We start from the raw sequence: 27,487 nt of genomic DNA, 5'->3' as shown, positions 1-27,487 counted from the left end.
GGGCTAAAAGCATGCAATGGAGGAAGGATAGCATCTTCAACAAATGGTGCTGGGAAAACTGGAAATCCATATGCAACAAAATGAAACTGAATCCCTTTCTCTCGCCATGCACAAAAGTTAATTCAAAATGGATCAAGGAGCTTGATATCAAATCAGAGACACGCCGTCTGATAGAAGAAAAAGTTGGCTACGATCTATATACTGTGGGGTCGGGCTCCAAATTCCTCAATAGGACACCCATAACACAAAAGTTAATAACTAGAATCAACAAATGGGACTTACTCAAACTAAAAAGTTTTTTCTCAGCAAAAGAAACAATAAGAGAGGTAAATAGAGAGCCTACATCCTGGGAACAAATCTTTACTCCTCACACTTCAGATAAAGCCCTAATATCCAGAATATACAAAGAACTCAAAAAATTAGACAAGAAGAGAACAAATAACCCAATCAACAAATGGGCCAAGGACCTGAACAGACACTTCTCAGAGGAGGACATACAATCAATCAACAAGTACATGAAAAAATGCTCACCATCTCTAGCAGTCAGAGAAATGCAAATCAAAACCACCCTAAGATACCATCTCACTCCAGTTAGATTGGCAGCCATTATGAAGTCAAACAACAACAAGTGCTGGCGAGGATGTGGGGAAAAGGGTACACTTGTACATTGCTGGTGGGACTGGAAATTGGTGCAGCCAATTTGGAAAGCAGTATGGAGATTTCTTGGAAAGCTGGGAATGGAGCCACCATTTGACCCAGCTATTCCCCTTCTCGGTCTATTCCCTAAAGACCTAAAAAGAGCATGCTACAGGGACACTGCTACTTCGATGTTCATAGCAGCACAATTCACAATAGCAAGACTGTGGAACCAACCTAGATGCCCTTCAATAGACAAATGGATAAAAAAAATGTGGCATTTATACACAATGGAGTATTACTCTGCATTAAAAAATGACAAAATCATAGAATTTACAGGGAAATGGATGGCATTAGAGCAGATTATGCTAAGTGAAGCTAGCCAATCCCTAAAAAACAAATGCCGAATGTCTTCTTTGATATAAGGAGAGTAACTAAGAACAGAGTAGGGTCGAAGAGCATGAGAAGAAGATTAACATTAAACAGGGATGAGAGGTGGGAAGGAAAGGGAGAGAAAAGGGAAATTGCATGGAAATGGAAGGAGACCCTCAGAGTTATACAAAAGTGTATACAAGAGGAAGTGAGGGGAAAGGGAAAAATAATACAAGGGGGACAAATGAATGTCAGTAGAGGGGGCAGAGAGAGAAGAGGGGAGGGGAGGGGGAATAGTATAGGATAGGAAAGGCAGCAGAACACAACAGACACTAGTATGGCAATATGTAAATCAATGGATGTGTAACTGATATAATTCTGCAATCTGTATATGGGGTAAAAATGGGAGCTCATAACCCACTTGAATCAAAGTGTGAAATATGATATATCAAGAACTATGTAATGTTTTGAACAGCCAACAATAAAAAATTAAAAAAAAAATAAGCAGGTTCTTTTACTGCTTTAGCTTCAGGAATTTGGACACTATAGAGCAGAGCCATTTAAGTATTCTGCTTTTCTTTTTATTTTTTTTCTACTTTTGCCCACCAGTCATGTGATTTAGTCTTGTTTATATGATTCACATTTCTCTCCCTTAAGTTAGTTGCTGATTGATTTGGTTTGTCATTATACTTTATATACATCTCATTTTGGCATAGCTTTTCTTTCAAGGATATTTGCTGGGGTGCTAGTATTCTACCGGTTGACTGCTCTTAGGTCTAATTAAAGGAAGACAGGGTGGTGGGGTCATGCTGTAGATATGGGTCCTTAAATACATGAAGAGTTGTATTTGCTTTTTTTCTTAGCTCAGGGCTCATAGTGTGGTGTTTATTATAGTAAAGCACCTAGAACTTAATGGGCTCCTTTTTCATCTGAGTAGCAACAGGCTTGGTACGGAGTTTCTGGGTTGCAATATTTTGCTTATATCAGTAAGAATTTGGGCAGGGCCAAGTAGGAGTCAGACTTGTATTCCTACACAGTCTGTGGTTCAACTTGTATAAAATGCCTTTGACCAAGGAATTCCTTTTTTAAAAAATTTTTATTAAACAAAGGTATATCATCATTTTTTTAAGTACCAAACTTTATTTTCCTCCACAAAATAATTAGTTAAAGATACTTTTTGAGCCAGGCACCGTGGTGCAACCCTGTAATCCTAGTCACCTGGGAGGCTGAGGAAGGAGAATCAGAAGTTTGAGGCCAGCCTCCCCAACTTAAGAAGACCCTGTATCAAAGTAAAAAAATAAAAAGGGCTGGCTGTGGATGTAGCTCAGTTGTAGATCATCCCTGGGTTCAATTCCCAGTATCTGGGAATACACACACACACACGCACATATATATATGTATATATACATATGATTTAATATATATTAAATATATTCAGGATATATATATATATTCCCAGATACTATCTCATGTCCTGAGTTAATATATATTAAATCATATGTATATATAGAGGAATGATTTAATATATATTACAGATGTAAAATATGAAGTTTTATGGAATGATTAATAATAAGTTGTAAAAACTGTGATAAACATAGAAAAATATTTGCTGTCTTACTAAGAGGAGAATGATGTTATTCTTAGACTGAGTATTAAGCTTTGATAGTTCATGAAGGAGGAGAAAGGTGAAGAACATCTTGCTAGCCCATTAGAGCAGCCGAGTCAACTCGGCTGACAGACGTCATAGTGCATTTGTTTTTTGTCAAAATACTTGACAAGTGTAAAAATGTAATACAATAAAGTATGCAAATTTATAATTCTAACAGTTTTTATATATATTGAACAGGGCAGTGGGATTATATATTATTCCTATGTTTAAAAATGTTAACTTTCAAATAAAAAGGAAATGGTGGTTATTTGAGAGATGATATGCTTTTCTTTAATGCTAGATTCTGAAGCAGGAGGGTTAAAAACAAGGCAACTAGTGCCCCAGGTTTTGGAAATTGTCCGATGGGTAGGACAGGCTAGAACAAGGCAGTTATTCCCTGTGCCTGGGGAATGAGGTCACCGGTTGCAGAGTTAGTGCGAATAGGATTATTTCCTATAATCTCAAGGATGCCAGTTGTAGATTTAGTTCTACAGCAAGGTCAGAGAAACTCAGGAGCTGAAGCGAGAGTTTGTTTTTTTGAGAGTTTGGATACAGTGCTAATATATTCTCTTATTTCTCCCTTTACTTATAAGAAGACTGGGGGAAAAATACTCTGCCTGGGCCTTCTCCTTTTAGCCCTGACTGCCAGGGTTTTTGTATGTGCTAGAATCTTCATGAGCCTAAGTGTTATGAAATGACTATTTCCTTATTTTCCTTTACAGATAATAGTGTGAAAGAGGGAGGATTGTGTGCTGGAGCCCCTCCTAGCTTTGAATCTAAAAACACTAGTTTTAAATTTTAAATTGTCCCTCTATATTTGCAGGTTCTTCATCTGCAGATTCAATCAACTGTGAATCAGAAATATTCGGAGAAAAAAATTGTGTCTGTGATTCTCTGTACCATAAAAGAAATTTGTGTCTGTGCTGAATATGTAGAGACTTACTCCTTGTCATTATTTCATAAACAATACAATGTAGCAAGTATTTGCATTGTATTAGGTATCATGAGTAATCTAGAGATGATTTAAAGTTTACAGGAGGATGTCTATAGGTTTTATACAGCTATTACCTATGCCATAAGAGACTTGAACCGTCTGTGAATTTTGGTATTCTCCCATGTCCTGGAGCCAGTTTCCCATGGATACCGAGGGATAACTATAGTTTTAAGTGAAAAATATTTTACACTAGTACTATTTATGTTTTAAGTACATATTAGTTTTATATGATAATTCTAAATAGGAATAAAGGATATACATTGAAAAGTAAATCTTCTTAGTTATGCCCCTCAATTCTTCACTGAGTGGCATGGACTGAAACAAGGTTTTTAGTGTGTATTCTTCTAAATATTTTCCATCTTTGCATCAGCATGTGTGTGGATCTCCACTTCCATTTATGTTTTTTACATTAATATATTTTGGAGATTGTTCTCAGTAGCTACCTATAGATCTGCCTTATTTTTATTGCATAATATTTTATTATAAATTATTAATAATCTACTTTTTAATTTTTCAAAATACTTTTTAAAAGTTGTTGATGGACCTTTATTTAATTATATGTAGTGCTGAAAATTGAACTCAGTGCCTCATACATGCCAGGCAAGTGCTTTACCACTGAGCCACAACCACAGTCCTAAGAATCTAGTAGAAATAGGTCAAGAGCCTGAATTGCAAACTGATCCATATACTTGGAATAATAGGCATAAAAATTTCAGAGCTAACATTCACTAGGAAACTGAGGAACCTGAGTCTAGCTAGAAGACTTGCACTTTTGCATGGACTTAGACCCTAGGGCGACTAGAGTAATTGACAAGAAATCATTTTCCAAAGCACTGGAAATAAGTTATTAGAAAATATAAGAGAAAAAATATTCCATTCATAGTAACACAGAAGTATAAAATATCTAGAAGAAAGCCACAAGAGATATGAAAACCCTGTGTGATGAAAGCTAGAATATTGTAAACTAGATAACCTGAAAAAACCTTAATAGTACAAAAGGTTGGAAATGCTCATCAAATATAATAAACATCCCATTAGGAGTATAGCTAGGACAATCCCCTAAGGGCTAAAATGGAAAAGAATTAACAAACTAGAACAGTAAACTAGAGCTGATGCTTTAGAAAAGTGGAAGATATAGGGGCAGTTGTTGATGGTTTTGTTGTTCCTAGTGGAATAGCCGCCCACCCTCTAACAGCCCAGCTAATTTACACAAGTAGTCATACCTGAATTTGAGTCTTATATTAGCACCTCTGAACTCTGGTAATTTTGGCAAATCTTGTTTAAGTCCCAGCTTCCTCACCTTCAAAACGGGACAACACTGGTTCTCACCTTTTCTGGTGGCTATGAAGGTTAAATTAAATGGATCTAAATTACTAGCTGACATTTTTTTTTCCTGAGTGTTTACTGTGTTTCATTGCAGTGCTATAAGGAGTGAGTACATAGACTCACTTCTGTTCATAATGGATATGAGGTGAATTTGACTCTACCCTCACTCCAAATCTATACATTGAAGCCTTCATTCCTAAAGTGGTAGTATTTGGAGATAGACCCTTTTGGAGGTAATTAGGTGTTATGGTTTGGAAATGTGGTGTTCTCCAAAAGCTTCTATGTTAATGCAGGAGGTGAATTGATGAGATTATGAGAACTATCATCCAGTCAGTGGATTAATTCACATGATGGATTAATAATTTGAATGAACTACTGGATGGTTAACTATAGGCAAGTAGGTAGTGGTCACTTGAGGTGTCCTTGGGGGAATTATATATTTTGTCCCTAGTTCCTCAGGTTCTCTGTTTCTCTGCTTCTACCTGTCATGAAGTGAGCAGCTTTCTTCTGACACACCCCTCTACCATGATGTTCTTCTGCCTCACTTCAGGCCCATAGCAGTGGAGTCCGTTGATCATGCGTTGTGGGCCCCAAATAAACTTTTCCTTCTCTAAGTTGTTCTTGTAGGTTATTTTGGTCCTAGGGACACAAGGCTGACTAACATGTTAGGTTTAGATAAGAGAATAGAGTAGGGTCTTCATGATAGAATTAGTGACCTTATAAGAAGAGATACCAGTGAGCTTGTGTTCTCTTCCCTTCTTACCATGTGAGTTCACAGCATGAAGCTGGATATCACTGGGGATCAACCAGAGTGACATCTTGATCTGGGATTACCAGCCTCCAGAACTGTGAGAGATAAATTCCTGTGGTTTAAGCTTCTCAGTCTGTGGGTTTTTGTTTTTTGTTTTTGGCAGTGCTGGGGATTGAACCCAGGGCTTTATGCATGTGAGGCAAGAACTCTGCCAACAGAGCTATATCCCCAGTAGTCTGTGGTTTCTTATTATGGCAACCCAAGCTAATACATAAAGTAAGGGAGACATTCTTTTTTATTTTTTTAAACTTTTATTGTATTTATTTATTTTTATATGGTGCTGAGAATCGAATCCAGTGCCTCACATGTGCCGGGCAAGCACTCTACCACTGATCCACAACCAATCCCCAGGAAGACATTCTTAACTCAGAGACATGTGGGTTCTAATGGCTACCTAGGGATAAGAGAGACAAGGTGGTGCATCAGGGAGTGGGAAATGCAGTCCTTATTTCCTTAAAGCAAGAACCCTCAAAGTGAAACCAGAACTATAAAATATTTACAGAGAGATGACCAGGAAGTTTATCCATCTTAGATTGGACTCTGAATAGATTGAGGGAGGTGTCTGAATTAAGAATTCATAACTGTAGCCAGGCATGGTGTCACATACCTGTAATCGTAGAGACTGGGTTGGCTGAGGCAGGAAGATCACAAGTTTGAGGCCAGCCTTAGCAATTTAGCAAGGCCCTAAGCAACTTAGTGAGACCCTGTCTCAAAATAAAAAATAAAAAAGGCTGGGGATGCAGGTCTGTGGTTGAGCACCCTGGGTTCAATCTCCAGTATCATAAACTAAATAAATAAATAAAATAAAAAAAACAAACATGAAAAAGACCAGGCATATTTGAAAAGAACTGTAAAATAATACTTCTAGTAAAAAATTCATTAAAGTTAAAAACTGAGGAGCTAACAGATGAGGAGGGTATTATTGAATTCTGAATATAGACTATACAAAGAAAAAAAGATTAAAAAAATGTAAGAGAGGTTAATGTTAACAGAAATTTTTATTTTTGTGTAGGGGGTAATAAGGAGAATGGAGAGGCAATATTTGAAGATAAATGACCAGACTTTTAAAAATTAACTAGAATAAAAAAACCAATTATTCACAGAGAATGACAGATTGATTTAGTACTTTCTAATAGTAATAATAGAGGTGCTGAGAGAAGTTGCTAGCAAGTAGCTTTTTCCTAGCTAAATTATTAAAAAATGAAACATACATTTTAGACAAAAATATTAGGATGTAAACCTCGGGATGTTAGGAATTTTCATTTTTGTCCTGCTGTATCCCTAATGCCTTGAGCAGTCCTGGCTCATAATAGGCATTTAGTAAATATTTGTTGAATCAGAAAAAATTGAACAGACTCTCACATTGCTTCTAGAAGAGAGGAATTAAAATGAAAAGTAAGGGTTGAGATACAAGAAAGGAAGTTAACTAAAGAAACTGTCAATTGTAGGTTGCTGTAGTTTGAATATATCACCCCCAAAATTCATGTCTTGAAAACTTAATCTCCAATGCAATAGTGTTGAGAAGGGGGCCCTTTAAGAGGCAGAGCCTTCATGAATAGATTAATGTTACTATTAGGTTCATTATTATGAGGGTAGGTTTGTTATAAAAGTGACTTTGGCTCTTTTTCTCTGATTAGATGTATTTGTGTTAATCACCTTTTCATCTCTGTGATGAAAGTACCTGATGAGAAAACTTAGAGGAGGAAAAGTCTCAGAGGTCTTGGTCCATGGTTGGCCAACTCCATTGCTTTGGGCCTGAGGTGAGACAGAGCATCATGGCAGAGGGGCGTTGCAGAGAAAAGCTGTTTAGCTTGTGGGGGAAGAAGGAGAGAGCCAGGAAGGGGCCAGGGACAAATAATTGTCCCCAAGACCATGCCCTCAGCAACATATTTCCTTCAGTAACACCCCATCTGCTTACAATCACCACCATAGTTTATTCAAATTATGAATCCATCAAATGGATTAATCCACTGATGAGGTTACAGCTTCCACAGTACAATCATTCCACCTCTGAACATTGCAGCATTGTCTAACACATGAGCTTTATGGGAAAACATAACATGTTATGTGATACAAAGTTATTATGACTACAGGAAATTTATCCATGTGCACTGGTTTAGAATTTAACCCCTATGTTAGATGTAGTTCCATCATGGTTTTCTCTATGGGGGAGGATAAAGGGCTGCTGTAGTGCTATGCTACATTCCCACCTTCACCCTATTTAAAAATTTGTTTTGTTTTGAGAAAGGGTCTTGCTAGGTTGTCTGGGCTGTTCTAGAACTTCTGACCCTCCTGCCTTAGCCTGGTATTACAGGTGTGTGCCTCTGTTCCTGCCCCATTCTCTGATGTTTTATTTTGGTACTAGGGATTGAACCCAAGGGAGCCACATTCCCATTCCTTTTTATTTTTTATTTTGAGATAAGGTCTCACTAAATTGCTGAGTCTGATCTTGAACTTTGTGATTCTCCTCTTACCTTCCAAGTTGCTGGGATACAGGCCAGCGCAACCCGGCCCAGCCCCTTGATATTTTATTTTTAGTTTTCTTTTTAGTATTCAGGATTGAATCCTGGGGTTCTTTACTACTGAGTTACATCCCCAGCCCTTTTTTTATTTTTTATATTGCAACAGGTTCTGAGTAAGTTGTTTAGGGCCTTGATAAATTGCTGAGGCTGGCCTCGAACTTACTATCCTGCCTCAGCTTCTAGAGTCACTGGGTCTACCATCATGTGTCACCACTCTTGGCCCATTCCCTGATGTTTTAAATTTCAGTTTTCATATTTTTTAATTTTCTGGATTTCCTATTGGTTCTCTTTCATTTTCATTTGTTAATTTTTTTTTGCTTTTTGTTTCATAGTTTCTTGTTCTTTTTTTTTTTTTTTGAGAGAGAGAGAGAGAGAGAGAGAGAATTTTTTTTTGATATTTATTTTTCAGTTTTCGGCAGACACAACATCTTTGTTTGTATGTGGTGCTGAGGATCGAACCCGGTCCGCACGCATGCCAGGCGAGCGCGCTACCGCTTGAGCCACATCCCCAGCCTTCTTGTTCTTTTTTTAAAGTTTTTTTTTTCATTGTAGTTGGAAACAATACCTTTATTTTATTTATGTATTTTTATGTGGTGCTGAGGATCGAACCCAGGGCCTCGTACATGCTAGGTGAGCACTCTACCGCTGAGCCACAATCCTAGCCCTCTTGTTCTTTTTTTTTTTTTTTTTCCTCTTGTTCTTTTTAAAGGATTTTTTTTTTCTTTAGTTTGCTGAGAATTCCAAGTGTACTTACTTTAAATTCACTTTCACATTCTGTTATATTAACATTGTTTCTTATTGTTGCTTTTGTTTTTCTTAGTGTTGGTGTTTTCCATTTTTTAAAAATAATTTTATTGATTTTTTAAAAAATAAATGATAACGGAATGCATTACAATTCTTTTTTTTTTTTTTTTTAATTTTTTTTATTGGTTGTTCAAAACATTATAAAGCTCTTCACATATCATATTTCATACATTAGATTCAAGTTGGTTATGAACTCCCAATTTTACCCCAAATACAGATTGCAGAATCACATCGGTTACACATCCACATTTTTACATAATGCCCTATTAGTAACTGTTGTATTCTGCTACCTTTCCTATCCTCTACCATCCCCCCTCCCTCCCCTCCCATCTTCTCTCTCTACCCCATCCACTGTAATTCATATCTCTCCTTGTTTATTTTCCCATTCCCCTCACAACCTCTTATATGTAATTTTGTATAACAATGAGGGTCTCCCTCCATTACCATGCAATTTCCCTTTTCTCTCCCTTTCCATCCCACCTCATGTATCTGTTTAATGTTAATCTTTTCTTCCTGCTCTTCCTCCCTGCTCTGTTCTTAGTTGCTCTCATTATATCAAAGAAGACATTTGGTATTTGTTTTTTAGGGATTGGCTAGCTTCACTAAGCATAATCTGCTCTAGTGCCATCCATTTCCCTGCAAATTCTATGATTTTGTCATTTTTTAGTGCTGCGTAATACTCCATGGTGTATAAATGCCACATTTTTTTTATCCATTCATCTAATTCTTAATGCACATATATAGCACAATTTTTCATATCTCTGGTTGTATATAAAGTATGTTGACACCAATTTGTGTCTTCATACATGAACTTTGGATAATGATGTCTATCACATTCCACCATCCTTTTTGTAAAGGTGCATTATGGCAGGAGGCTTTTAAGTAAGAATCTAGTTTTAAATTAGGTCCTCTGGACTTTTGTCTATGATAATGTGAGATGTCACTATGTTCTGGTTCTGGCTGAGATTTTTTGCTTCAACCTGATTCCCAAGGTTGAAGTTCTCCTTCCTATGCAACATTCTTTAAAATTTAAGAAATGTCATTTTCATTGACATCTTTCTTTTTTAAAGGAAATTTTTTATAATAACTTTATTTATCTATTTATTTTTATGTGGTGCCGAGGATTGAACCCAGTGCCTTATGTGTGCTAGGCAAGCACTCTATCATTGAGTCACAACTCCAGCCCTTATTGACATCTTTTGCCTGGATTTAGCTCTCTTGCTTAGCTGACATTTGAAGTCTTTTTTTACTTTCATTAGTGTTTTGCTATCTTGGATTCTGTTTTGTTAGCAGTCTTGAAATTTGGTGCCCAGAATTGAATTATTTTGCCTGATGTTTAAATTCCCTAAGCATTACCATCTGGTCTTATCTTTTACCCTTCAGGTTCCATTTCCTTTCCCTCACACTGGTCTCTTTGAGGCACCATGAATACAGAGTATTTAAGCTTCCTTCTTTTAGTTTACTCACTTCCCTGTCTGGAGTGGTCTCCTTCTGCCTTTCTTATCTAGATTCTGACAGTTTTCAAGGCCCATCTCAAAGAGTATTTCTCCATGAAGAATTTCCTAATTACCTTCAGCCTCATTCTTAGAACCCTTGGTTTCATGGTCTTCACCATTGTTTCTCAGCCTTGGTATTATCAATACTTTTGGTTTGACAGTTCTTTGTTCTGGGAACTATTCTGGACACTGAAGAATTTTTAGCAGCGTCCCTGGTTTCTACCTACTAACTGTCAATAACATCACCTAGGAACTTATTAGGAATAAAGATTCTCAGGGCCCTGAATGCCACTGAATCAAGAAACGGAGATAGTTGAGCCCTGCACTCTGTGCTTTAATAGCCCTCCGGATGGTTTTGAGGTATGTTGAAGTTTGAGATTCACTTTCTCAGAAGATTGTGTTTCTCTCTCTCTCTCTCTCTCTCTCTCTCTCTCTCTCTCTCTCTCTCTCTTTGGAGGAAAGAACCATTGTTATAATTGTATTGTTGATTAGCATAATGGCAAATTTATGCTTGAGGATCAGTTACTAGTTGCAAAACTTAATCTTTTTGAGGTAGTCTTAGCCAGGTATTCAGAGAGATGTGTGCTTTCTGTATTTATGGAAAAGAATAATTGGGAAGAGGATTTGAATTGATATGAAACTTTACAAAGGACATACTTATATTCAGTAAAAACAAATAGATTTTAGCAGTAATTGTTTCCTGAAAATGGAGAGGGCCTTGAAAAACTATTGAATGACCATCTCTTGGAAGTATGAGTGGGCTGGATGTCATTTGCAGTGAAGCTTTTTTTTTTTTTAAAGTTTTGATTTGTAATATAGTACAAGGAGTAGAACCTTTAAGTATCCTTTCCAGGCTTTGTGTCTTGTGTTTTCTTGTTATTCTTTCCCTGCCGCACTTAGCCCTAATCTTAATGGATTTGATATTTGGTGCTGTCTGGAATTTAGCATTATTCCTGCATGGATAGCCTTTGACCTTTCTCAGGAGCTGACATATCCAATCTGTATGTAGGAGTCCTTGTGAAGTTCTCTACTGACTTTTTGGAAATAGCTCTTTGTGATCACTTTGTCAGGAAACTCCTCTTGATATCTGCTTATTCTCAGAAGTTACTTGTCACTCTAGTTTTAAAAAACCCTCACAGCTGGATGTGATGGTGCACACCTGAAATTCCAACTTAGTGAAACTCTGTCTCAAAAATAAAATAAAAAAGGGTTGGGAATGTAGCTCATTGGGAGGTAGGGTACACCTAGGTTTAGTCCGCAGTACCACTCCCCAATCCCCCAAAAGCTATCATCTACATCTGACCTATTATGATCTTGTTTGGGCATGAGTATAATGGAGGGATTTTCTTTTTTTAATTATTTTTTTACTTATATATGACTGCAGAATGCATTACAGTACTTATTACACATATAGAGCACAATTTTTCGAATCTCTAGTTGTATACAAAGTATATTCACACTAATTCGTGTCTTCATACATGTAGTTTGGATAATATGTCCATCACATTCTACCATCATTTCAACCCTATACCCCCTCCCTTTCTCTCCCACCCTTTTGCCCTATCTAGAGTTTGTCTATTCCTCCCATGTTCCCCCTCCCTACCCCACTATGAATCAGCCTCCTTATATCAGAGAAAACATTCGGCATTTGGTTTTTTTAGGATTGGCTAACTTCACTTGGCATTATCTTCTATAACTCCATCCATTTACCTGCAAATGGCATGATTTTATTCTCTTATTGCTGAGTAATATTCCATTGTGTATATATGCCACTTGTTTATTATCCATTTATCTATTGAAAGGCATCTAGGTTGGTTCTACAGTTTAGCTATTGTGAATTGTGCTGCTATAAACATTGATGTGGCTGTGTCCCTGTAGTATGCTGTTTTTAAGTTCTTTGGGTATAGAGCAAGGAGAGGGATAGCTGAATCAAATGGTGGTTTCATTCCCAATTTTCCAAGAAATCTCCATACTGCTTTCCATATTGGCTACACCAATTTGCAGTTCCACCAGCAGTGTATGAGTGTACCTTTTCCTCCACATCCTCGCCAACACTTATTGTTGTTTTTATTCATAATAGCTGCCATTCTGACTGGAGGGAGATGAAATCTTAGATAGTTTTGATTTGCATTTCTCTAATTGCTAGCAATGATGAACATTTTTTTCATATATTTGTTGATTGATTGTATATCATCTGAGAAGTGTCTGTTCAGGTCCTTGGCCCATTTATTGATTGGGTAATTATTATTATTATTTTTTGGTGTTTAGCTTTTTGAGTTCTTTATATACCTTAGAGATTAATGCTCTATCTGATGTGTGAGGGGTAAAAATTTGCTCCCAAGATGTAGGCTCTCTATTCACCTCACAGATTGTTTCTTTTGCTGAGAATAAACTTTTTAGTTGGAATCTATCCCATTTATTGATTCTTGATTTTTTTCCCCTTTTGGTGGGGCTGGAGATTGAACTCAGGGCCTAATGCATGTTAGACAAGTCCTACCACTGAAATACACCCTAACTCTATTAGGATTCTTTATTTAAGTTATTTATTTATTTATTTTTGGTACTGAGAATTGAACCCAGAGGCATTTTACCACTGAACTGCAAGCCCAGTCCTTTTTATTTTTTATTTTGAGACAGTGTCTTACTAAGTTTCTGAGGGTCTTGCTAAGTTACTGACACTGGCAATGAACTTGAGATCCTCCTGCCTCAGCCTTCTTTGTCACTGGGATTATAGACATGCACCACTGTGTCCAGTCTATGATGAGTTTTAAATAAGAAATATTTGTAACTTAAAGCTTAGAAAGATCTCCAACATGAAACTGATGGCCTGCTATAGGAATAATGTAGCTCTCTCTATCTCTCTGAGGAGACTGAAACAGAGATTTCTGCATTGGGTATGAGATTATATTGTGTGACACTGAACTCTCTTCAATGAAGAACTTCTTTTCTCAAGAATTACACTTGACAATGGAATCCCACCTCTAATATTGGCACATAGCAGGTGCTCAAGAAATGTTGCTGAGGTAAAAAGAATTTGTAAAATTACTCATAGTATCTTCTTTTTTCTCTTATAGTTAAAAGAGCCAAATTCCAGGGTTCACCAGGTAAGTCCAGCCTTCTATTATTTTGTTCCTTCTCCTTCCATACTTTCTGTGATTTTAAGTGTTCTTTAAAAAAATCATTAATTTTATGTAGTCCATTGGTTAAATTCAATAATTAACTAATTAATTCACTAAAGTAATTCATAACCTTATTAATTAAAATCAGTGCTATTGTAAAACATTAAAGTTGTTTGTATATCTGTGTTTGTCAATAAGTTGCTTTACCTCTTAGTCAACCCAATTCTACTTCTCAAAAGTAATTTTTTTTTTTTTTTGTACCAGGGATTAAACCCAGGGACACTTAATCATTGAGCCACAGCCCATTTTTTTTTTTTTTTTTTTTTAATTTGAGACAGGGTCACAGTAAGTTGCTTAGGGCCTTGCTAAGTTGCTGAGGCCGGCCTGGAGCCTGTAGTCCTCCTGTCCCAGCTTTCTGAACCACTCGGATTACAGGCATGAGCCACCCCACCCCTCCTATTTAGAGATTTTTTTTTTTGTAATTTCAGACCATTCCTTTGTACACACTGTAGACAGAAATAGATCATATTCCATGTATCTTTGTGCAACATGCTTTGTCCTCCAGCAACATATTGTGAGCATATTTGTGTTTTTCTGTTTCTTTCATTTAAGGTACTATGTAGAATTTTGTTATGTTTTGTACTCTAGGATATTTATATCTATCTACCTACCTACCTATCTATCTATCTATACACACACACACACACACACACATATGTATATATTTAAAATATTTTTAGTTGTAGATGGACATAACAACTTTATTTTTGTATGTGGTGCTGAGGATTGAACCCAGTTCCCCATGCATGCTAGGCAAGTGCTCTACCACTGAGCCACAATCCCAGTTTGTACTCTAGGATCTTGATGGATGAATATTTAAATTGTTTCCAGTGTTTGGCTATTATAAATAATAAATTTTCTTATGTGCTTATCGTTGTCCAGTTCTGCAAATGTAGTTATATGCTAGAGTCTAGAAATAGAATTAATGGGTCAAAGTTGTTTTAGTTTTATTTTGTTTTGGCAGGCTGGCAGTTGAACCCATGACCTTGTATATACTCTTCCACTGAACTACATTCCTAGCCTCCAAAGTTATGTAGTTTTTAAAAATTTGGTAGCTGCTGCCAAATTGCTATTCTTAATTTTTTTTCTTTCTTTTGGTGCTAGGGATTGAACCTAGGGCCTTGCACATGCTAAGCATACTCTCTAGCACTCAGCTATACCAGTCCTGAAAGTTTTTACTAGATTATGATGAGACCAAAAGTATACAAGCACTTATTTCCCCAAATCCTTTTATCAGCACTAGATAATGTGAAACTTAAATCTTTGTCCATCTGAAGATGAAAAATGCTATCTACTTATTTTAGTATGCAGTTCCTTAATTATAAATGTCAATTTATAAAGACTTACTCTGGTTACTGCTGGGGAGGGGAACTGGGGGTTACTGGAAAAATAATGAACTTGGTTGGGAACCTAGGAAAACCTGACAAACCAGACCTTGTTACAACAGGAACTAAAACAATTTCAGAGCCTACTGTTCTTCCATAGGCTCTTAGGTAGGGCTTCTCTCTTTCTGAGGATCTCCTCTGTTCTTTCTCTGGGCTGGCTTTCTCTGCTTACCCATCTTGCATAAGATCCATAATAGCTGCTACAGTGGAATTTTTATGCCCTTTCTTCCAATTTTTGCACCAACCACCAATTTTCAGTAATTTTCTCCCTTCTATTTAAAATCTTTTGCAAGAGAATCAGATCTGTCTCAGCTCTTGGCCAGCCCATGACTTGGCTGTTCTTTAGTTGTGTCTACCCATGGTCTGATCAATTATGTATGATTTGATGTAGGGGGGTGGAATATAATATCATATGATATATAATGTAGCTCAGAGGCCTAGGCCTCAGTAGAGCCCTTACTTAGCACATGGAAGGCCCTGGGTTCAGTCCCCAGGACCACCAACAAAACAAAACAAAACACAAAACAAAATAAAACAAAACATACAGCTTAGTGGTCTACTGTATTATGTGGGCTTTTATCTTCATGTGTCTTTAGGGAAGAGAGAGAAGGATGTAGGTCAGAGTTCTGAGCTTTATTTCCAGGCCTCTATCTTTGTTTAGAATTCAGTTTATCCTCTCAAATTATAGTGTTTCCTTTTATGTGGCTTGTTCTTCAGGCCAAATTGTGTAGATTAAGCTTGAAGCCCTCTTCCTTTATGAGGATTTTGCCTCAGTTTTTATCCCTGTCAACACTCTGCAGCTGTTGTCTTTCTACATTTTATCAAATTTACATGTCTTGTGTTCTATTAGATCAGTTCAGTTATTTTCTTCAAACTATAAGTGGTTATAAATTTACTTTAGTACATTCTGATTAGTTCTTTTTTTTTTTTTCTTTTTTGGGTACTGGGGATTGAACCTAGTCCTATTTTATATTTTATTTAGAGACAGGATCTCACTGAGTTGCTTACACCTCGCTTTTGCTGAGACTGGCTTTGAACTCACGATCCTTCTGCCTCAGCCTCCTAAGATGCTGGGATTATAGGTGTGGGCCACTACACCCAGCTTGATTAGTTCTAATTAACATTTTAATAGACTAAATCAATTAGAATAGGAAATATCTAATATATCTTGTATTTCATGAATCTTTTGTTTCAGTTTGCATGAGTCTGTATGTTTTTACTGGGTCATATGATGCAAAATATATTAAAATTTGAGAAATACCATATTAGATTGTACTCTTGAAGATGGTGTATGGTTTTATAATTTTTGTGACTCTTGTGCCTGGAATTGTACAATGGATACTTCAGAGTATTTGGGTTTTTTTGTACATTTAATAATGTGGATATTCTAAGGGCGATGTGAGATTGGATAACAATTTGAATTCTGATATTACATTTTTGTTTTGCATTTTTTTCAGATAAATTTAACACATATGTGACCCTGAAAGTACAGAATGTGAAGAGCACAACTGTAGCAGTTCGAGGCGATCAACCTTCCTGGGAACAAGATTTCATGTTGTAAGTACTTTGCAGCCAGCATGCCTAAGTATTCTGTAATCTTTCTAAGGTTATGGCATCATATGAAACAAAGATTCTGTGCATGCCTAAGATTGACAAAAAGTGAGAACATTGTTAAATATTCTTTTGGAAAACTAAAACCGTAGTTATAGGAACAAGTGAGGTGTGTGGTAGGTGAAGTATATCTTCAGTTGTTTCTATTTAATAGATTCACAATCTATTCTTAGAGATGGATGATGAATGTAGGTAAACTCCTAATTAATTTATGAGCTTGAAAACATTACCTCATCAGATTTTTTTCAATGGTCAGATTAGCATATTAGAGTTAGTACAATTAGCAGAATATTAAGTATAACTTTAATATTTTTTTGATTCTCAGAAGCCTTCTTGAGGAAATATGGCTGTACCTATCAGAGACAGTGTTTGTATCTACCCAAGTCATCTGCCTTAGAGGATGAATATTCTGTGCTTATAAGCATTTTGTTTTATTTTCTATTATTTTTTGCAGTGCTGGAAATTGATCGTAAGACCTCATATGTTAGGCAAGCACTCTACCACTGAGGCTATATCTCAACCCTTCCTTTTATGTTATTGAGTAAAATGCCCTATGTTTGAGTAAATTTCTTATGGTAGATTTTCTTATGTATGACAGAAAATTAATATTTTTTAAATAAAATTCTGGCATTAAAAATATTTTCTCACACCCCTCCCCTTAATTTTCAGTATTTTTTTTTTTCTTTTTCTAGAAGAGAAAAGTGTAGAATATCTTATTGAAAGACTGGGCTAATCTCTTAACTTTCTTTTTTTTAAATTTTTTTTTAGTTGAAGACAGACAGTATGTCTTTATTTTGTTTATTTTTATGTGGTGCTAAGGATCAAACCTGGTGACTCACAAGTGCTAGGCAAGTGCTCTGCCACTGAGCTACAGCCCCAGCCCTCTCTTAACTTTTCTGAGTGCCAGTTTCCTTATCTCTAAGGATCTATCATTATTTCTTAACACAGATCCTAAAGGTCTACCTTACTTATTAAAAGGTTATATTTGCTTTTTGAGAGTAGGAGATGGGCATGAAGGAGATAAAGGAAAATATGTATTGAAAGTACTGTGAAATTTGAAATTGCTTTACAAGTTTTACAGTGCAGTTTAGAGAGGCATTGGAATGATTGTTATTTTTATGGAGAAACAGTCCAGTCCTCTGGGCTTTTAATAAATATATTGCTACTTAAGGTACTATTTAGGAAACTTTATTATAATAGTTAAACAGTACTAATAGTTAAAGAGGGCCTAGGCTAAGACAGTAACAGAGAGGCTAGCAAAAAAAAAAAAAAAAAATGGATAGAAGTGCTAAGGAGGTAGAACTAAAAGATTTGTTGGGATGATTAGTTGGGTTGTATGCTGCTCATTAGGTTGGGGTTAAGGTATTTGGACCAGTTTGTATTTGAAGTTCTTAGAGTTCTGTTAGGAGGTATATTAAGAAGATAGTTAGAAAACTGAACCTGGCACTTAGGGAATGAATGTGGTTTGGGGAAATATTTTAGTCAGTTGAAGCCATAAGCACAGATAAGAAAACTTATAGAATGTATACTTTGAAAAAAGAGACTGGGACAGAGCCTGGAGAGCAGCAGCATTAAAGAGAGGATTAAGGAGACTAAGAAGGAATGAGTAGAGAGGTAATGGAGAACCAGGAGTTGGTGGTGTCATGGAAGCAGAGGAAGAACTGGGGCTTCAAAAAGAAGGCTAGTGGTATCACATTACTCTCTCTCATGATTATAAACCTCATTTATTCTCTTTTTAGTTAAAGTGACATGAGAGCAAGACCACCTACCTGTTCCCTTCTTTACATGTGTAATGTGCAGAGTTCATACAAGTCTCTTCACACATTAGCCATTCCACAGTGTGGCTCTGGTATATAAAGGTAGTGATCCTTCTCTCTTCTGACTTCCAGTGCTGTCACAATTACTTCCTGTTATAACTCTTCCCAGCATGTGAAACACAGTGATCTTCTGCAGTCTGTCATCAGCATAGCTAGCTTTATTCTTATATGTTTATTTTCCAGTTGCCCATAGCATGTCCCTTGCAACCCTGCTTTTGATGTATGTGAATTTTCTTCTGTCTCCCATGTTGAGATGCTGTGTGAATTTGGCCCTCTCCCTTTTTACACATGGGTTTTGTTAGCTATTTTCTTTATCTTTTTTGATCCTCTTTGTCCTTTCATCACTTGCATCTTCATTGCTGATCTTTTCCCCTCCCTTTATCTTTTTTCCTGCTCCCTGATGTATTATGTGACAATCTCTAATATTCATTTTGGTATTTCTCATTTATATTTAATATTTCTGTGTTTTAATTTCAGGACTTGATTATTTCTTAAGGAGGGTATCTTCAGTTATTGGTGCGAATGTCTAGCTCAGAATCTTGTGTACATGTATGCACATACACTGTTGATTGGAGTTTTTTGACAGAAAAAAGCAACTTCCCCAGGGCTCTAGGGATGAGGCATAAATAGAATTCTCAGACTTCTCTTAGTTGTGCCTGCTGAGCACACAGAGATGAGAAAAGAAGCTTCTTATAGAAGACATTTTCATTGTTTGAACCATATTCCCCAGAGAGTTCTGGGGAATATGATTTTCTTCATCTATTTAAAGTCATGCTGTTAAAGACCCCTAGCTATTTCTTTTATCATTGGCTTGAGATGCTTTTTAGGAGTTGCTTTAGGAATATTATATATGTATCCCTAAGCAATGTTTCTTTTCCAGATTCAAATGAAAGGTACTTCAGATATAAGGGTATTACATGTATTTTCAAAGACTGATTAATTAGGCTGAATGACTGTGACAAAAAGCTCTCTGAACATCCTTAGTGGCTGGGTAAGTCATGTCATTTGTTGCTTTGAAGAGCCCAAAGTTGTGGAGACAAGAACTGGGTCGGATGTTAATGTGTCTTCCTTAAAGTACCAAGTCATATATATATTATAAGTGCTCAGGAAATATTAATTAAATGAATAAATGAACTCATTAGCACGTTCTCTGTGTTATATGCTTTGTATGTATGTGAAAATGACAGATTTTCTTTCATTGTGTAATTTCAACACACTTGATGTGAATTCAATGACTATAAATCCACATCCTTGTAAATCTGAGAACACTTACCTCATAGTACAACAGGGAAGCCAGGCAGGCTTTCTCAACAGCACACACTTGAAACTTCTGGTGATGAATAGCTTTTGTTTCTGAGAAGGCCTTTCTGCTTTTTTTGATGGAATTGTCCTTTTCTAGTTTTTCTTGCCATTCTTGCCCTTCAAGTAACCTTACATCCTAATAAGAGCTTTCTGGAGAATGTTTTTAGCATTAATGTGTTTTTTGCCATGCATGGTGGTGCATGTCTGTAGTCCCAACATCTCAGGAGGCTAAGGTAAGAGGATTGCAAGTTTGAGGCCAGTCTTAGCAACTTAACAAGTCCTAAGCAACTTTGCAAGGCCTTGTCTCAAAATAAAAAAATCAGAAGGGCTGGGGATGTGGCTCAGTGGTTAAGCACCCCTGGGTTCTGTCTCTGTACAAAAATAAAATAAAATAAAATAAATAATATAAGTATTTTTATGTTCTACCCTAAAATTATGATTTGTCCTTATAGGCAGATATTCTACCCATGTATGTCATTTCTTTTACATAGTGATTATTTGGCTCTTTCTGGAATGATTTCTTTTCCAATAATTATTATTATATTATTATTATTATAAGCTTAACTGATAATGAGAGTCCTCCAGGGACTGAGTGACTTGACCTACATTCTCCTCTAACACTCTAGTGTCCCTCACCTGCCTTTGCCCACTTGTTCCCATCAAACTTATAGTGTTCTCATGAGCCCTTTTACTTCTACCTAGATTTCCTTTCATAACTCTTGTAAAAAAAGATTTACCTTTCCTAAAAACTTCCTGTATACATTCCATAAGTATAAATTGGGGCAGTGTTATCAATAAAACATATAGGACTGTTGCCTAAGGGTAGAAATTGTAGATAGGCAGGCAGGCATGGCAATAATGGCTTCATCACTTGGCCTTATTAGTCTAACCATGATTATATCTCAAAAGGCTAGGGGACAGTGAGAAACACATTTTTCTTTATTTCTTTCTCAAAATTTATTAAGGTTTAATTGGTATATAAAAATGGCATGTAATTAGTGCATATAATTTGGCAAGTTTGGACATATATGTGAACTTGTATTATTACCATCACCTTGATCAAGGGAATAAACATACCCATCACCTCCAGCAGTTTCCTTGTCCCTCACCTTTTGTGCTAGGAACACTTAACATGAAATCTACTTTCTCAACAAATTTTTAGGTGTGCATGCCTTATTGTTAATTGTGTGTGTGTGTGTGTGTGTGTGTGTGTAAAACATAGGTAACTATGTTGGATAGCAAGTCTCAGGAACTTACTCTCCATTTTTTTTTTTTTTTCCTTTTCAGGGCACTGGTGATTGAACCCAGGGGCACTTTGCCACTGAGCTGTATTCCTAGTCCTTCCATTCTTCTTTCCTAACTTCCTTCCTTCCTTCCTTCCTTCCTTTTTTATTGTGGTACTAGGACTCAAACCCAGACCCAGGGCCTCACATATGCTATGCAGGTGCTTTACTGTTGAACTACATCCTTAGTCCCCAGCCCTTTTTATTTTTATTTTGAGACAGGGTCTCACTAAGATGCCAAGGCAGCCCACAAACTTGTGATCCTCTTGCCTCAGTTTTCCAAATCTCTGGGATTACAAGTGTGTGCCACCACACCCAACTGGGGCTTACTCATGAATAATGAACAAAAGCATTTATTTGTGTGTGTGTGTGTGTGTGTGTATACCTTAACATAGTTTCTGGGAACCTAAAGATGATTGCAGCATTCTGAGACATTTTGATTTTCCCTAAGAAAATATCCTGGCTAAGAAAGTATTCAGGATTAGTAAAATGGGAAATGTAGCATTTGTTTCAATTATCTGGCTTTGGTCAAACGCCTTTCTTCTTCTTTTCTCTAGTGAGATCAGTCGTCTGGACCTGGGTCTAAGTGTGGAGGTATGGAACAAAGGGCTGATATGGGACACCATGGTGGGGACCGTGTGGATTGCACTGAAGACAATTCGTCAGTCAGATGAGGTCAGTCAGTGCATAGCCTGTTTGGAGGTATGGTTTAGCTCTTCGTTTTCCTCATCTTGGCTTCACTTCAGCTGATAGTCATCCATGCAACTCAGATTACTCTTCTCCCTTTCTAATTAAGAGGGTTTAGGACCTATCCGTTACCATCTTCACCCAGAGGGTCATGTGATTATAATTAAGTCTGTTTTTCCATATATCCCAATACTGAATTCAGAGATACCAAAGCAACTCCTTAGCCTTATTAGATAGACAGCCTCATCTGGGTAGTGTGCATGTATGCACCTACATTCTCCTCTAAGACATTGTCCTGGGAGAGGTCCCATTAAAATTTCTCAGCTAACTGCCTGGATTTTTCTTTTGCTTTGTTTGAGTCACTTAGGGAACTGGTTTCAGTCCTCTGCTGCATGTAACCCTACCAGAATTTAAGGAACTTCCAGGCTTAGCAGTTGCTATTCATATGGTCTTCATGCATTATTTCCTGAACTGAACTCCCGTTCTACTTTCCCTGTTTAGAATATAACTCAGGTAGCATAATTTCCCCACATATACTCACTTTGTATTAGACAGAAGCTATTATGTTCCTACTTGGTTTTCACATGAACTATATGTTTTTTCCAGGAGTGGGAAAGTTGAACATATTGCCTCCGTTTTCTTTTATTTCTGGCTAAATCTCTACTCCCTCAGGCAGATGGGCAGTTTATTTTCATTGCATCTCTTGCTCAGTTCCGTTTAACTAGCAATGTCAGTAGCTCTTTATTGATGAGAAGCAGAGACATATATCATTAAGTGACACAGTCATTAAGAATTATGCAGATTAAATATTGATCCATGGAATGCTTAGTTTTAGAGTTTGGTACTCAAGAAATCTGTCCTGAAGAGAGCTAAGCATAATAAAAGCTGCTCTCCCCACTAAAGTTGGAGAACAGAAGTCTGTGTGTAGCACAGGCAGGTCATAACAGTGGCATGTGTGCCTTATCAGGATATAAGTGGCCCTCAGAAGCTCTCAAAAAGGGAAAATCAGAGAAGAACACCTGGCTCTTGAATCAAGAGGAAAGCCAAGAAAGTTTAATTTTGGATTTTGTTTCCTAGGAAGGGCCCGGTGAGTGGTCTACATTGGAGGCTGAGACATTAATGAAAGATGATGAGATCTGTGGAACTAAAAACCCAACTCCTCATAAAATCTTGCTTGATACAAGATTCGAGTTGCCTTTCGGTGAGTCTTTGTGATGAGATTTTTAAAATCACTTAATACTTTTTACCATATTGTGTGAGATTGTTGGCTAGTTGTTTCATGAATGTATATTTTATCTTCTCACCCATTTCCTTTGAGAGCATTTTGTCTTCATTTCTATGCCCCATGACCCCTGGCTTAGGGCAAGGATGCAAAGCAAAGTCTAGCAGGCGGTTATTAAAAATCCACAATAAAAAGCATACTCTTCAAGTCATTTAATTTTCTGTGACTGTTATTATAATTTATGAAATATCTGCTTGTTAGATTTATTATTTTGAAAATATATTTTTTAATATTTATTTTTTAGTTGTAGTTGGACACAATACCTTTATTTTACTTATTTATTTTTATGTGGTGCTGAGGATCGAATCCAGGGCCTCACACTTGCTAGGTGAGCACTCTACTGCTGAGCCACAACCCTAGCCCTTGAAAATATTTTAACATTTAATATCTTGAAGTAAATATATACCTTATGATTTATTAATTTAAAAGAGAACTGATAAATTGAACAATATCTTTATTTTAAACAAATCTTAAAATCAGAAAAAATGCATGCTTCTGATAAAAATTCAAATGGGAATGAAATGTATGTGGGTAAAAAATTAAAAGTTTCTTTCTACTTCCTTTCACCTCCTTTCTATTCACCTGAGATAAACCACTAATAACTTTTCTGTGTCTTGGTCTAGACACAGATTTTCTAGGAATTTATTTTGGCTAAATTTGGATCACACCTTATATACTGTATATTTATTGTGATATATAGTGTTGTATAAACTACTTTTTTTGTGCATATTTGGGACATTATTCCATGTTATACTTTAAGAACTATCTTACTGATCTGAAAAACTGTGTTTACTATAATTTATCCTGGTAATCCTTTACTGTTTGACATGTAATTTGTTTCCATTTTTTTGATATATATTGCTATAACTAATAATGTTATATATCTATGCCCATTATGAGTCTGGGATAAATGTCTTACAGTAGAATTACAAAGTCAAAGGGCACAATGCACATCACTGTTTTTCAAAGATACTGCAAAGTTACTTGTTAAAACAATTGCACAATTTATACTTTTACCCACTGTTTGATGAGTATTTACTTCTGCATATCCTTGCCAACATTTTGTATGTTCCAGTTTTTAACCTTTGTCTATCTAATTGATTTAAATTGTTTTTTGTTTCAGTTGAATTCTATTAGTGTAATTTTAATTTTTATTATTCATATTGTTGATATTTACATATACTTTTTTATTGCTACTGTTTTATGATTTCAGTTTATTTAGGTCTTAGATCCTATGGTGATAAAAGCTAAAAATAATGTGATTTTTTCCAGCTAGTTCAAAAACAACTGAACTCAGAACTAACTATATACTTTAGAAAAATGGAAAGGAAAACTTGCTTGTGAAATTGTAGGCTAAGAAAAGCAAATGGAGTTCTTGTTTTTAGCTTAGTTGCTTGTATTTTTAGTGCTATATTCTTGACTGTACCAATTTGGAATAGAATTTTCATCTTGTTGAACTGGGAGGGAGATGAGAGTGAGTAGGTCTTGATTTATATACTATAGACATTGACTGTTCTTACCAAATTTTAGTAGATTTTCTTTAATAAATATTTCTTCAGATGCTGTTGTCCTAGGAACATTTCCAGAGACTTTAAATGGTTGTTTTTAAATGTGTATAATCGATTTTGCTAGGGAACATGTTTTTGAAGCAGCTTACACTGTTAGGTTAGGAGTTCATTCATTCCTTATTGAATTTTAAACAAATATTCCTCTGTTTCACTACTGCATCATTTATATTCTGTTTTATGTATAGCAGTATGCATTTCTGTCTAGATTTTTAGTTTCTTGAGGTCCTTGTGTAGTTTTTCTTGGTATGTCTAGTGTTTACTTGGTATGTAATAATGACTAATGGCTATTTGAATAAATGCTTAGGGTAAAAACTTATCTAAGTAAAAAGTCTGTTTTTCACTGGAGTTAATATGAATGTGCCTTTGACCCCAGTGATAGAAAACTTTGACCTCAATGATAACACTTTGGCCCTAATGATAGCTAGCTTGGGATTCAGTTTTCAAAAATTTAATGATCCTTTTAAATTTTTGAAAGAAAAATTTTAGCTTTCAGCATCCCATATTTTGACAAAGGAATTTTCTTTCAGATAATATAGAAACTTGTGAAACCAGTTGTGTGGTGCATGTCTGTAATCCCAGCTACCTGGGAGGCTGAGGCAGGAGGACCACAAGTTCAAGGCCAGCCTGGCAACTTAGTGAGAACCTGTCTCAAAGTAAAAAGTATATTAGAGCTCAGGTTGTAGCTCAGGGGTAGAGTGCTTGCCTCTTGCATATGAAGCATTGGGTTTGATTCTCAGAACTACATAAAAATAAATAAAATAAAAACGTATGGTGTCCATCTGCAACTGAAAAAATTTTTAAAAAGCAAATTAAAAAAAATTTTTAATTGTTGATGGACCTTTATTTTATTTATATGCAGTGCTGAGAATTGAACCCAGTGCCTCACACATGCTAGGTAAGCACTCTGCCTCTGAGCCACAACCCCTTCCAAAAGTAAACTTTTTTAAAAATAAAAGAAACCTATTTAAAATTCTGTTAACCTGTGAGAATTTATAAAATCTCCTGTGTGAATTGTGCAAAAAACTTGGGAAGTATCAAATATATAATCCTGGGAAAGAAAAGCAAAGCCAGTGTGGTACACAAGTAGGTCTTATTGCACTAGCATTGGGAAGACTTGGCGGCAGAATTGCACAAAACGTTGCTCAGTGTCTTAACCACTACAGATTGGTGAGTAATGAAAAATAAAAAATAAAATAAAAAGAATATGGTACTTGAAATTATACTGACTACAGTTTTAATCATGACTCATCTGTTTATGAACTTTGTGACTGTGGAGAAATTACTTGACCTTTCTGGCCTTTAGTTTCTTCATCTGCAAAAGAGAACAATGGGAATAATAGCACACTATATTGGTTTTGTGAAGAAACATTCAAGATAATGTTCATGGCGAGTACCAAGTCACCAGTAAAATTCATCTTTCACTACCACCTTTCAAACTACAGTTATTTGACTATAGAATTATTTGCTGATGATTGAACTATTACCAGCTAATATGATTTCTTTTTTGTCTTTTTTGATGGTAGATATCCCAGAGGAGGAAGCCAGATATTGGACCTACAAATTGGAGCAAATCAATGCCTTAGGAGCTGATAATGAGGTAGGAAATGCTTTATTTGCAATATGGAAAGATGGGGATGTTGTCCAGCATGTTGTCCTAAAGAATGAAGTAACTTAAATTGCAATAAAGAAAGAGAACAGCTAAAAGATAGCCTGAAATTTCATTAGAAAGCTCCATTTCCCGCTTTTCCTATTTCTTGCTGTCTAAAGGACAGTGGGACAAGTCTGACTCTAGACTGTTGAGGAGGGAGCTGGTACTAGGGAATCTATCTTCTTTTGTTACACAAATGAGCAGAAGGTATTTCTTCTGTTCCCTTCCAGATTTTTGGATATTATCCTTATTTGTGTATTCTTTTTAGGGATGTTTAGACTATTGCATTCATTGTTTGATACTGCTTTCATAATTTATCTCCAGAGATGAGTCTGGTGTGTAGAAGAAAATATAATTCAATCTGGAGGCATTAGGAGTGGAGAATTTTTTGTTATTGGCAGTGCAAGGGAAAGATAATATATTTGTTTACTTTCGGACATGTTGGGCTATTAAAAATGAGTCTTATAAGAATTTGAGTGGCAGAAGATACTTCAGTGGAAATGTCTAGTGAATGGCTTCATGAGAAAATCTGGAGCTCAAGCTGTAGGCATACAGTTTGGATTCATTAACCTGTGGGTAGCAACTGAAGTCAGCAGTAGAAAAACTAAACAAGGCAGAGCATGAAAGAGTATTAAAGAAGAACAAAACTTGGGAAATATCAAATATATGATCCTGGGAAAGAAAAGGAACTGAGTAAGAGGTGCCTAAAATTGAGAGAATAGGAAAGGTTCCTGGAACAAAGGAAACAAGTGAAAGTTATGGAACGAAGACAAAAGATTCTTGATAATATCATGTGTTCAAAGAAAATGAATTCTGTAATAGAATTATAGAGTAATTGGATTTGGTGATTAACACCAACATTCATAGAAGCCAAAATGCGATGGTTTGATGACTGTGTTAGTTTCCTAAGGCTGCCATAAAGTACCATAAACTGTGTGACCAAAAGCAATTGAATTTTATTCTTTCACAGCTCTGAAGGCTTGAAGTCTGAAATCCAGGGGTTAGCAGGGTTAGATCATCTCAGTCTTGAGGTTCAGAAGAGAAATCTTCTATCCCTCTCTCCTGTCTTTAATGGCAGTTCTTGCTGTTCCTTGGCTTTAGATGCATTCTTCTAAT

General features: G+C 36.2%; 1 protein-coding gene across 9 annotated transcripts in view; it reads left to right on the top strand.

The window, feature by feature from the left end:
- The window catches only part of LOC124101322 (protein unc-13 homolog B), a 221,093-nt gene that overhangs the window by 45,668 nt on the left and 147,938 nt on the right, over positions 1 to 27,487 (top strand). For 7 of the 9 annotated variants that reach the window (XM_058578123.1, XM_046457223.2, XM_046457222.2 and 4 more), the window contains exons 2-6: positions 13,684 to 13,713; positions 16,631 to 16,730; positions 21,744 to 21,861; positions 22,951 to 23,074; positions 26,247 to 26,320. In XM_058578123.1, coding sequence (XP_058434106.1) covers positions 13,684 to 13,713; positions 16,631 to 16,730; positions 21,744 to 21,861; positions 22,951 to 23,074; positions 26,247 to 26,320 — 446 coding nt within the window. Of the gene's footprint in view, positions 1 to 13,683; positions 13,714 to 16,630; positions 16,731 to 18,523; positions 18,644 to 19,323; positions 19,593 to 21,743; positions 21,862 to 22,950; positions 23,075 to 26,246; positions 26,321 to 27,487 lie in introns of those variants that run through there. The other 2 variants (XM_058578122.1, XM_058578121.1) reach the window with 2 other exon arrangements.

This window comes from Marmota monax, unplaced genomic scaffold, assembly GCF_021218885.2.
Source record: "Marmota monax isolate L192 unplaced genomic scaffold, Marmota_monax_Labrador192_F-V1.1 WCK01_AAM20220418_F8-fsc00069, whole genome shotgun sequence".
NCBI classification, from domain to species: Eukaryota; Metazoa; Chordata; class Mammalia; order Rodentia; family Sciuridae; genus Marmota; species Marmota monax.
The sequence above is the reverse complement of the archived record's forward strand: the minus strand, read 5'-3'. Positions and strand labels throughout refer to the sequence as shown.